At 33.3% G+C, this 13420-nt stretch overlaps 1 protein-coding gene across 4 annotated transcripts; it reads right to left on the minus strand.

The window, feature by feature from the left end:
- Positions 1-226: 226 nt before the first annotated feature.
- LOC114194551 (NADPH--cytochrome P450 reductase-like) lies at positions 227-10113 on the minus strand. 4 transcript variants are annotated; one of them, XM_028084866.2, is made up of 18 exons: positions 9567-10113; positions 6897-6956; positions 6618-6694; positions 6463-6520; positions 6273-6359; positions 6161-6197; positions 5572-5641; positions 4446-4640; positions 4263-4355; positions 2895-3120; positions 2688-2771; positions 2438-2589; positions 2262-2358; positions 1954-2103; positions 1340-1417; positions 1145-1267; positions 999-1062; positions 227-727 (listed from the first exon to the last, which is right to left on the minus strand). In XM_028084866.2, the coding sequence occupies exons 1-18, from the start codon at positions 9840-9842 to the stop codon at positions 660-662; spliced, it is 1995 nt and encodes a 664-aa protein (XP_027940667.1). In that variant the 5' UTR covers positions 9843-10113; the 3' UTR covers positions 227-659. The 4 variants fall into 4 exon arrangements, with proteins under 4 accessions (XP_027940667.1, XP_027940666.1, XP_085521838.1 ...); XM_028084865.2 differs by having other exon boundaries at positions 949-1062; positions 9567-10107; XM_085665712.1 differs by lacking the exon at positions 6897-6956 and having other exon boundaries at positions 949-1062; positions 9567-10108.
- Between the last annotated feature and the right edge of the window lie 3307 nt (positions 10114-13420).

Here is a 13420-nt window from a genome sequence, read left to right on the forward strand (position 1 = left end):
GCTTCTCAACTTCTATTTCCATTCCATCACCTCATCTTCTATCTATATATTCACCTCCTTATTTACGCCACTCAATGTAACCTTAAGAAAAGGTACCAATAGCTAATTCATTGCTATAAGCTTCTAATAGCCATGTTTTTCACACCACCAAACAAAACACACAATCTGTAGATGTTGCAAACAAAAAACAAACTGGGACTAAATAGCGTCAAAACAAGTCACGAAATCTTGATAAAACCTTCCTTGTTTAATATTAGCAAAATTATTATATCTAGATACAAACTAGAAGAATATTTAACTATTTCATGCATTCAGTTCTAATTCCTTACCTCTATCCCTACGACTTAGATACATGCCCATTGGAAATAACCGAGACGTATACGTGTTTTAAATCATCTGATATCAACATCCTAAAAATAATCCTAGATCAAATATCATCATAAGAGAATATATTAAGACGGCAAAAATATAAGGAAACCATACAAATGTCCACCAAAACGATTTGTTTTCACAGGAAATTTCAGCCTCCGCCATTGGTGTCAGAAAACTTCGTCATAGTAGAGTATCAAATTCCTTCAACCCATCTTGAACTTAACAAACGAAATACCAGGGATGTCACAATCAGACAAATGAAGAACCAGAAAATTTACCAAACATCTCTAAGATAACGTCCATCCATTTGGAGTTTTTTCACAATAGCCTCTGCTTTTGAAGAGTCCACTTTTTCCTGAAATTAAAATTAAATTCATAAACATGTTGTAGACATAGTTCTAAGCATATATATATATATATATATATATATATATATATATATATATATATATATATATATATATATTCACTCAAGTTAAAAGTGACACTCTATATACATGAGTGGGACTAAAAAAATGAGACGCTTCCAAGCCTAAGTGTTGGGGAAAAGAATGGATGAAAAGAGACAATCAGCACCTGCTGCTGGACAATGGTATGAAGGGTCCGATGAACATCTCTTGCCATACCTTTAGCATCGCCACAGACGTAAAGATATCCTCCTTGAGAAATCAAATTCCACAAAATTGCTGCCTGCACCCCGAAAATTAATGCAATGAAAAATTTATCCATAGGGCACCCATTGCCTACAAGGTAGGCAGCTAATGACACTTACTTTATCAATCATCTTGTGTTGAACATACTCCTTTTCAGGTCCCTCTCTTGAGAACGCGACTATCAACTCTGACAGAACACCTTGTTCCACAAATTTGTTTAGCTCATCCTCATAAATAAAATCCTATAAACAGGAAAACCCCACATCATGCTAAAACTCCATTGGGATTCAATGCCCACCAAGTAATTATTTTACCATTTGTCGATTCCTACATCCAAAGAAGAGTAAAGCAGGTCCAATTTGAATACCATTCTCTTTGAGATCCAATCTTTCCTGCATTAAGTCAAAGACAATGCAAGAATTAAAAGGCAGAATCTTACCATAAATTAAGTTGATGGAATCAACAGTATCAGGTTATTCAGGAACACTTGGGGAATCTAGAAATTATTGTGTATTTGGTCCAATTTACTTTAAAGAAATAATCATTATCTTTGCCAATTTGTTGGAAAAAATTTTGAAAAATAAGTACTTCACACAACAATCTATTTTCCCAAACGAGCACTTAATCATTTAGGTAAACTACAGTTTTACGATAAACTAGGACTTGAATTGGAGCTTCTAATTCTCTAAGAATAAGAATTGTGTTTTTTATATTTTAGCTAATTATCGTGGTTGATTTACATGTTTAGGTAGTTTCTATCTGATTCCTCTCTGTCCTTCACTCTCTATTCTCCATTTCCCCCAAAATCTCCCCTCTTCAGTTGAAAATCAGTATACCCTATAAAAACTACGACAATAATAAAGGAATGTTCAGTACCTGCTTTCGATAGATATTTAAAAACTAAACTATCTGTAAAATGTTCATGTACCTGTAAGAATCCCCTGAAAGGTGCCAAGCCAGTTCCAGGACCAACCATAATAATAGGAATGGAATGATCAGCCGGTAACTTGAAGTTTGATGTTCTGATAAAAATAGGAGCCCAACTACACTCAAGACTTTTCTCCAAGGGAATGGCACTCTGATAATATTATGAGGGAGCTTCAGGTTAGATATAACCAAGCTTGAATGAGAACTGTACACTTTCAGGAGGGGGGAAATTCAAACAATTAAGAAAATATTCCAAGATGTCAAAACAAGAATTCTATAACACAAGGTGAATCCATCAAAAGTTTATACCTTCATCCAGGTTGAACATACTCCTTTGTGAATTCTTCCAGTAGGAGTTGGACCGCATACCAATGCACAAGTTACATGTACCCTTTGAGGGGAAAACCTAGAAAATAAAAAAAAAGTTATTTGTGGCCTCTTCTCTCAAACTTTATCCAGATATTTTATATAGTAAAGATAATCACCTAGGTGAGGATGAAATAGAATAATAACGAGGTTGTAAGTGAGGGGCTACTGCAGCAAAAAAAACACCAAGGGGTGGCTTTGCTGATGGGAACTCAGCCATAACCTCAAGAAGACTTCTCTGACTTCCAACCACCCATTTGGAGTACTCATCCTGGAAAACCAAAATTTTCAAATTATTATTAATAGAGGAAAAGATAGAAAAGTGTCAACTTGAGAAAAGAAACAGTATAACTCAGCAGTTTCTTCAACCTTTCCCTGAGGAGATGAGAGGAAATTTAATCTATCTGCTTCACTGGATTCCGAAGTGTGTGCAGCCAGAGCCACTAAAGCAGCCTGAAAGAGAAGCACATCTAACTGTTTCTTCCTTTCTTTAAAAAAAAAAATTCTATTGAAGGACACTGTTATATAATAAAAGATAAAGAAATGAAAAACAGTCGATGAATATTATATAAAAACCTTGCGTGGGGGGTTCAAGAGATCTGCATAATGAGCTAAAGCAAAGCGCAGTGTGCAAGGGCCAGGGAAAGGAGGTGGAAGAGATCCTCCTAAGAAAGTACCATCCTCATTATCAATGTGAAGGGAAAACAACAAATCTAAATCCTGACCCAACAACTTTCCAGCTTCTTCAACAGTTTCATCACAATTTTCAGCAAAAACACCCACATGGTCACCAGTTTCATATCTGAAAAAAGATCAGACAAAACCATCCCCCTGATTACTTAATTGTTTACAGTTGAAACTGGAGAAGAATACTTTCTCATGTATCATGAATTATTGGTACAAAATATTTAAATACAAGGGGTCTGAATAAAAATCACTGAAGTTTACGAATTAGGATCAAGCTATTCAAGTAAACTATATAATCAAGGGAATATAACCCTAAATAAGGATCACACTAGATGAATATAATACTCAACACCCACCCTTAATTTGAGTCTATATATTATATTCATACAGCTGGTTATGTGATAAAAAGTTGTCTTAATTGTGATAATCCTTTGCCTGCCTTAATCGCAACCTCTTTGGAGCACCTTTATTGTGTTGGGTGCAGGGGAGTGTATGCAGCCGCAGACGGAGTAGAGATGTAGTGAATGTGGTGTCCTTATAAAAAGCTTGGATAATCCTCACCTGTCAAGACATCTTTACAAGGTTGAGTTAGACACTGTACAAATTTTAAAGTAGTCTAATCCTAGATCCATTGTTGAGCCATCATTAATGCCAGCCTTCAGCATGAGGGGGTTTATTAGAAAGACAACCTTTTGTACCCCTGACCCACCTTAATGTGGCCTGTATGGAGAATTCTTGGACAATCTTCACCTTACAAGTTAGTTAATAAAGTTGACTTAAGTGCTAAATCCAGATTTTAAAGATTTAGTGAAGAATGAAGATGTCGACAAGTTGATCTTGGAGAAAACATATCTGAAAAGAATCTTTTGTAAGATGAAATGGCAAAAGACCTCTATATTTTGTTTTTTCATGAAAAACTAGATTGGAGGATAGATACAAAGCATCCTGGTTATCACACATAGTCTATCTTGTTCCAATATGGTCTACCTTGTTGTCTCTTTGAGCCTTTTCTTTGGCTCTATTCTCGTGCAAACTAATACTAGAATAACATTTTAAATCCTGGCAGAAACTAAAATACCTCCAACTTCATCATAACCAACTAAAACTAAATTTTTCTTTAAAATAAATGCACAAATCTAAAAATATTTTATATCAAAAAATTATAAAAAACCATAAAAGATAAAATATACTATGGTTTTCTGAGGGCCTTGCTTACAAAAAAATGAGGTCACTCTTTGCTGACATAGTCCAACTTACATTATGCCAGTCCCTGATATGTCAAACTCCAAATGTATGCAAGATCGATCAGAATCAGGTTTGTGAAGTTCTCTTTGAACGGCAACATTAACCCTTCAACAAAAGATACAAAAAAGCTTTATCGTAGAATGCTTAGTAAACAATAACAAACAGCCATAAATCAACATGCACAACATCAGATACCTGCAAGGATGGTGAATATCAAACACAGTATTCCCATTTGCCACATTTAGGTGATTATCATTGCATGATGTGACAGTTGAATCGTGAATAAGCACCCGATATTCAGGAATAGCAGCCTTATAAGGAGTGGAGACAGTATTTACATCATCCTCATCTCGGAGCAACTCATCCAACTGAGGCCACAGAGATTCCTTCCTGAAAGGAAAAACAAATTCAAAACATATTAAATGGAAAAGAGTAGACCTTTCACCCCACACTCAACCATCAACAACACTGTTAACCACCAACCCCCCTCCCCCTCGCATACACCGCCAGGCACAGTAGGCATCATTTAGAATTATCATTTAGTGCTTGTGTTTGGAATGCACATTAATTTAATATTTAGAATTACCATTTACAGGTATTATTTTGTATATATTAACATATGTTGTAGTCATTATATACATAATAATATGATAATTCACCTCACACTCTACCATTAACAACATTGTACACCTCCAACCCCCCTCCCCCTCGCACACACCGCCAGGCACAGTATGCACCATTTAGAATTATTTAGTGCTTGTGTTTGGAATGCACATTAATTTAATATTTAGAATTACCATTTACAGGTACTATTTTGTATATATTAACATATGTTGTAGTCATTATATACATAAAAATATGATAAGTGTGTGATGGTTATTCTAGTAATTTGGAATTTAGTTCCATTTTTCATATTAGAAAAAAGTATATGAAAAAAAAAAAAGCAAAAAGGCTGCAATTTCTTTTTCAAAAGTTAAGAGAGCTAGCCCGATTAATCCACCAACCTGTGGTAGGTTGGGCTAGGCCCGCTTTTCCTAAGTTCATTGATAAGTGAATTGAGTTGGATTGACTCCCCAAGTGACCAACCCCATGGTGGGTTAGGTCAAGCTGGGGTAACCTGTTTTGACAATTTTAGAAAAGAGCCAATAGCTAACCGAGATACCACATTTCAAACAATTTATATATATATATATATATATATATATATATATATATATGTGTGTGTGTGTGTGTGTGTGTGTGTGTGTATCTGTATGTATATATGTGTATGTATATACACAATCACAAAAGTGAATTTTATGCATAACAGGAATATACTTACCAAGCAACAAAATCATCCTCAATGGATTGATCGTCATCACCAAGCCCTAGTGGAACAAGACGCTTTGCACCTGTCACAAGCACAAGACTGCATATAAGATATCTATGCAAAGTCAAAAAATATTTGATCACCATTTAATCTTGAATAAACCTTAAACTTAGATTTATGTTTTCGATTCCCACAAATATAAATTTGAAACAATCCTAAATCAATAATTTAGCATTATAGGTTTTTCCGAGATTGTTAAGACATAATGTATTTGTATAATTAAATTCTATCAACAAAAATACAAGTCAATAGTAAGATTTTCAGAAATTTTTTTCTCCAAGCATCAATAACCGTTTTTCCATCCGTTAGATTTCTAGTATGGCAGTATGCATACTAAAAACTTTAGATATAACATACTCACGCACCAGCTCATGCTAAGCTAGCAAAATAAAGTTACACAAGAAAATAAATGGATTTTGAGGAGGAAAAAAAAAATCTTCACAACTAAAAATGATGAATAAAACATATGCAATCAATAAGGAGATATATACCAATTTGACATTTGAAGTCACAAGAAAATAGAGATGATGAGATAACAAACCTTGTTCACTAAGTTCTTGATCAACTATTTCACCTATCTGTTTCAAAAGAGCATGATCAAATGATGAACCCCTTTTTACAAATGAACAAAATTAAAATCATCTGAATTTTACCTTGTTAAAATGTTCATATTGCCGGTTACCTAAGCCAAAAACACCATATGTGAGCTGTTGAAGCCAGGTACCCCTCTCATCTTTACCCTAAAATTATGTCCCCAAAATTGAGAATACTTTTAGGTAAAGCTAGAGAGAAAAAGACATTAAACCTTGGAATATCTTAGAAGAGCGATGTAATAATACAAACCTCAGTAAACCATTTGCAGAATCTTGCAGCATTGTCAGTTGGTTCTCCATCTCCATATCTGCCATGTCAGGAACAAATGCATGACATTCAATATGGATTTCAAAGAACAAAATGAATTTCAAGTTTTCAACCATTTTTATGCGCATAATTCTTACGTTGCCAACATGAAAAATGCAAGTGACTCTTTCTTCAGCTTCTCTTCATATTGATCATCATCCATTGCATAGTCATCCTAGTTCAATTTATATATATCAAATACTTAAGCCACATCAAGCTAGATTTTACCATTTGAAGTTCATATAGATTAATTCTACAAGTCACTAGTTCAAAAGACTATCGAGAAGTCCCCAAAACAAACATTTTGAGAAGTGACACATTTTCCCCACTACAACCATGACAGAGGGATTGTTGAGCTTTCAGCCCAGGCAACTTACCAGGTCAACAACTTTAACAACTGCTTTTTCATACCTAGCCTTGATTTCCTCTGCCAAAGCCTACAATATAAAGAACGCATAAAAATAGTGGTTATATAACTAAGACACGATTGACTGAATAAATTCAATGTCATCTTAGAAACTGAGTTAAGGTTTGACTCAACCCTATAAAACTGACACACACACACACACTTCACACAGGTTTTCCTTGTCTCAATTTTAACCTTCCCGTGCCTTGCCTAACTTTTAGTACCCATACATAAAGGGCTTAAAACACTACCTTTTGTTTCTTACCTCCTCTTCCACACTATCTTTCAACCACCAAAATTCTTTATGTATATCTTAAAATCTATAAACTCGCCAAGATTGTTTTACACACCTTCCTAACGTTTTTAGGCACTCATCTCCAAATGATGTTAGCATTACATTCCTCCAGTAACTTAGGGTCTGAATGGACTAATTTCTCCAAAACCTCCTTTTAGGAAAGAAAAATAGGAATCAAATAATAAAATTATCTTCTCCATAAGCTAAAAGTAGCTTATGCATGAGCTTATTTGTAAAATCTTTCTCTTATAGCTTTCTAATTTTTATTTTTAAACTACATATAAGCTAATACTAGCTTAAGAAGTCAAATTTATTTATTTTTCTTATTTTTTATTTCCTATAGAAGAGTTTAGGGAGAAAATTGTCGAAATAGAGTGTTATTCTTAAAATCAAATGTATGTCACCCTTGAGCTTACAATTGTCAATAGTGCACAATGTATTTTCCCGTCTTCTCCTGTAACCTCAGATGCACTGTGCTTGGCCATTGCAGTGCTTTTCACTACAAAATATTGCACATTGTTGCGAGCTCTATTACTCTCACATGTCAAAGATCCTTTTCTTTTTATTCATCGCCAGAGACCCTTTGTTGGCTGAAATCCATGTCATTTCATGGGTTTTGGGTGGCAAACTCAAGCTTGTCCTCCATAATAATCTGATATTTTTTCTCTTTTTCACTTCACACCTTTTCTTGTCACTTCTTTGTTCCCTAGCCCCAGTTTGGTGGTTCTTCCTAGCTTGTATACATCTGACTATTTTTTCTATATTCTCTATCACCATCCCCAACTTTTTGTTCTCCATTGTGTAATTGAAACATGATCGGCCATTATCTGGTGCCCTCTCTGGACATTTCTGACCTTTTCCAGCAAATTCGTGGTGTTTCTGAACTTACCCTGACCTCAGGCAGGCACCATCTCCAATGTTCTGCGCTTTAGTTTCTATTCAGATCACTCTCTCAACACTATTTCTCTCTCTCTCTTACATATTGTTGTATCCTTTCATTAAACACTATCTCACACAGGTCTTTCATGATTTCAACTCTGGTTTATGTTCTCTATTACCATAACAGCATATGAATGTCACTAATTTTGTGTATTTTTTTCTATTAGAGCACGTGTGCTGATTATATAACGTGTACATAAAATTTCATACAGCAGTCATCTCACTATCCATTATCCTGCTACATACAATGGTTTTGAGTTCAGCCACTTTGTGCCGCTACCCAAGATTGATGAAGCTTAATTTGTTACTACTTGATTCTAGGTTTGTAACTTTTTTATTTTTTGTTTACAACTCTTAAATCAAACATTAAAGATCAAAACTTTGATATGTATTAAAGCTCTTGCGGCATTACCTTGCAATTCTTGAAAATTCTTGAGTGCTCACTCTCATAAATGCTCAGATGTTCCTCTCACATCTTAAAACAAGTGTTCATAATTATTTAAACCATATGCCATTGAGAAATCGAGAATAGATTATCCTTTCTCATTTAGCTCTCATAAACAAAAACCACCTTCAGTTGTTATAGATATCCTTACTTCTCTATCAACATTTGTTTAGATCTCCACCTAGAATATTTTCTAATTGAGGAAAACTTTGAATTATCCTCTTCAAATCTTCCAAAATCTTTTCTTCCAGAAGTGTATCCAGTTCTACTTGTGGTGTATAATCACTACTTTTTAAAAGTTAATTCTTGTCTCTGAGCATTTTACATTCTCCTTGTAATTCTAGTCCACAATGGTACTGTCTTCATCTTTCCTCTAACTTTTCCTGTGTACCAATGTTTAGACCCGGTAGTGTCAAGTACGTGCCTTTCGTTATTTTTTTCTCTAACTCACTTAGTTTCGTAAAGACGCATTATTTTAATCACTCTCCAAAATCCAAATCATAATATCAATTAATTTACCTCCAAAGACTTACCAGTCAAACTACCAATATTCCAAGCATCAAGACTAATCAAACACATCTATACCAATCCAAACATATCAGAAGACCCTCACTCATTTAATACTAGCAGCTCTAGCAAAAACTATACACTATGCCTCTTTCCAACTAAAGGCATAAAACTATCTGCTTACCGATCCGGAAAAAAGAGTTGGGAAGAATCATTTCTTAAGCACAAGTGGACCCGGGGAATCACTTTAACTTGACATGCAAACAAACGAATATTCTCTTGAGCACATTTCAAGGAATAAACTCAAAACACAAAGGTGCTGCACGCGCACGTATATAAAACTTATCCAGAGTCAACTCAGCAACGCATTTCCAACAAAATCGAAAAGCAAAAGCTTAACATCAGAAAAGAAAGTGGCAGTCATAGTACACAAACACGAACACACACAGACACACCTTTGCAAATCCCTCAGCGGTACCGGTTTGAGTTCCGAAGAAAACCACAACCCTGGTCTTCCCCAAAGCAACATCGACTTCATCTTCCTCTTCTTCCCGCAGCGGCAACCTCGGCACCGCGAGCGACTTCTGTTCCTTGCTCCGATCCGAAGATTTCTTCCATACGAACACCAGAAGTCCAATCAGCAAGGCGGCGGAGGTGGTGAAAACCAGCAGTAGCGAATCCGAAACCGAAACGCCCAAAACGGTGCGCACCAGCTCGTAATTCGACGCCATGAATCGAAGAAGACAGAATGCCCGCAGAGCTCAGAGCACTCCTCTTACTGTATATAGTGTGAGTGAGAGCTGGAGGGAGCCCTAGGAGGTCGTTGAGCGCGAAATACAGAGAGAGAGAACGTGATGGTGCGAAACGAAAGTGGTGCGTTTTGTATGAGGACCCACTGGTGGTGGCAAACTAGGAAAGCTTTTGGAGGTGAGAGAACATGGCGTGGCCTCCTTGTTCTGTTGTTTGGTTTGTTTTTGCACTTTCAAGCCAAGCTCTAACATCATGATATGTGTGATGTGACTTGCCAAATATAATTATGTGTTAATTATATTTATTTAAGAGTGGTAGAATGAGGCGACTCGTTTTCCACGGATTTATTTTTTAGTGGATTAAAGATTTTGTATTCTAATTTTATACATAGATTGGTACATTTGTAGATTATGAGTTCATTTTTTATTTTGTTTTTTCAATTATTATTATTATTATATTTGTTGTAATACAATTATAAAAAATTTACTCGACTCATTATTTACGTTATTTTACCGTAATAATTAAAAATGAGAGTGTTAATTTACATCATTTTAACAAACAAACAAATAAATATTTAAATTATTTAAATATTATTAATTAACATTTTATTGTTTAAAAATTCAAAGCTTATAAAAAATGATAAAAACTAATAAAAGGTTGTTATATATGAGTTACGTGTCAATTCTACCTTTAATTTGTTCCAATTTATATATATATATATATATATATATATAGGTTAAGTGAACTAAATTACTTAATTTGACTTGAACCATGGTAAGTTAATTTGGGAGGTTGAAATTTATTTTGAATATCTATAATTGTATTTTTATTTTCTTAATTAAAGTTTAATTATTTTATAAATTTAGATATTTTCTATTGAATATATGGTAAAATATTTATCATTTTAATATTGAAAATGAATTTTTTACTTTTGTAAGCATTTATTGTTAAGTTTTGGTTTTAGAGGTAGCTATTATTTCTATCTTGGCTTTTTTGTATATCGAGATTCGTTTAAAGTGAAATTTGTAAAAAATGGGTCTGTTCAATTTTTTTTTTGTAAAATAGGGTCAAACTGGTAGGGTGAGCGACAACATTACAGGTGAAGTCGTCTCTCACCCTACCGATTTTCTTTCTTTTTTCTTTTTAAAGCAAAACCGTGTTATGGGAGACCGGTTTCTATTCACTTGAAAAGTGAAGTCGTCATCGTACATGACGACTTCACTTTTCAATTTTTAACGGGACAATTTTTCCTGCTCGTGTAACCAGCTTTAAAACTATCAAAAGCAAACATTGAATATATCTGGAAAATGCTCAAGCAGTTAAACACAACAAGAAGGAAAGTTAATGCAAGGAGAATCCCTCGGGGGGCATTTGGTTTTCGTAGGCCCAAAAGCCACCAATAGCAATGGGGAAGAGGCACATTGCAATGAAGAAATAAGTAACCTTGGCTCCTTTCCACATTGGCACACCAGCTGGGTGCTTAAAAGTTTAATGCACTGTGAACTGAATTTTCAAGGCCAAATTGTGACCTCTGAAAGAAAAGGCTATAATTCCAAGTGCATTCATGCCATGATGGCAAGAAATACAAGACTATAATTCCAAGTGCATTTATGGCAAGAAATATAGAAGCAGAAGGTTGTGACAATTATAGGGGTTCGTAGGAGATTGAAGGTGGTCTTCGTTGGCTTACAGAGAGGATCCCCCTCATGGTAGAGTAAGTTATAATACTGAAACGTTAAAAATTGAAAAGTGAAGTCGTCATGTACAAGGACGACTTCACTTTTTCAAATGAATAGAAATCGGTCTCTTATATCATGATTATGCTTCTCGAAAAAAGAAAAAAGAAACCGGTAAGGTGGAAGACGACTTCACCGGTAGTGTCGTCCTCCACCCTGACGACTTGACCCTTTTTTATAAAAAAAAAAATTCAACGAACCCCTTTTTACAAATTATAGTTCAAATGGACCCCGAAATACAAAAAAGCCTTCTATCTTTCTATCTTAGTCTAATCAATTAATTTATGACTATCACTTTCTTTTATGATATTTTCTAATTAGTTAACTCATTTTTATGTTGTGTTTGAATTTAGGTGTTTACTACTTTTGCATTGTGTTTGAAGGTATATTGAATAAAGTGATTTTGAGTATAGATATTGGCCCCAACCCATGAGCAGAAAGTTGGTCATAATTAGTGTAGTGATTCTTTTTCCCTCTTTTCACATGCACCGAGAGTGTGTAGTAATTGGACATGAATATGGATATGAACATGAAGGAGTTATATCTATGCATAAATTAAGATGTTGCATGTAGAAGTAAATTTCAAATTGTTTCACTTATGGAATAAAAGCAATTTCAAATTGGTGTATTAAATCTCTAAATTAAAAAATAATGAGAAAATTTTGATGTAATTACACTGATTAAAATCCATTAATTACAGTCTCTCACTAATACTAACTCTATTGGATTATAAGCTGTTTTTAGAAAAAATGCTAGTATGAAAATATCTTTGTCTTTTTCATTCAACACTCTTTTCTTTTGAGCCGTTTTTATATTGGAATTTTTGACCTCATACTATGTTTTCTTTCTTTCTCTTTTTGTATTTTTATGTAATGTCCTTCATTTCACCTCAGTAGGTATTGTTTGATTTGATTTGTTTTTTTCTCTTTGAATTATTCTGTATTTTGTTAACAATATCACCTTTTAGAATTTGTTACATGCTTTGATTGAAAAATGTTTTGGTCAGAAACTTTGCAAGTTCTAATAAATTTCATATTATTTAGAAATCAAAATTAATTTTAATTTATATTTTTTTTTCTCCCTCCAACATATGAGATCGACAGCTGAACTAGAGTCTTATTCAGATACACCCAATAAATAATAAATAGGATTAGAACAAAAATATTTATAAATTTAGATTTTTTTTTATTAGGTTATTGGTATTATTTATCATGTCATTAAAATATATTAATATATATATATATATATTGATTTAATATATTAAAAAAAATTAATAAATTACTTATTTTATTAATTTATTTATTATAACAAAGTAAAAATAATATAAATGATTAATAGTTTTTAAAAATAACATTAAATTACTTCCTTTATTTATTTATTTTTATAAAAGTAAAAGTATTTAATAATTATATATTTTGAATTTTGAATTAATTTTTTTGACGTTTTACTGTTTTAAAAAACATGTCAAGAAATCAGAAAAATAAACTAAATCTCTTTGAGTAATACTGTGGTAATAACATGTCATTAAAATATATTCAGCCAATTACATTAATAATGATATTTTATGTTGTGAACTTGATTTTAACTTATGCAATAAATAAATAACGTTAGAACAAAATTATTTACTACAATATTCTTTTGAAATACCTTTATTGCCAAAAAAAACTGATAATTATGAATTAACACTTATTTTAAATGGTTTTATTTAATTCATAACTATACGATTATTATTATTATTATTATTATTCAATTTAAAAATTTGAATATAGAAACAAAAGAATTGTCTTAATAAAAAAATTGTACTTCACTTTGACGTTGAGAAA

Source organism: Vigna unguiculata, chromosome 8 (assembly GCF_037176805.1).
Source record: "Vigna unguiculata cultivar grain cowpea cultivar isolate G323 ecotype 2 chromosome 8, ASM3717680v1, whole genome shotgun sequence".
Lineage (NCBI taxonomy): Eukaryota > Viridiplantae > Streptophyta > Magnoliopsida > Fabales > Fabaceae > Vigna > Vigna unguiculata.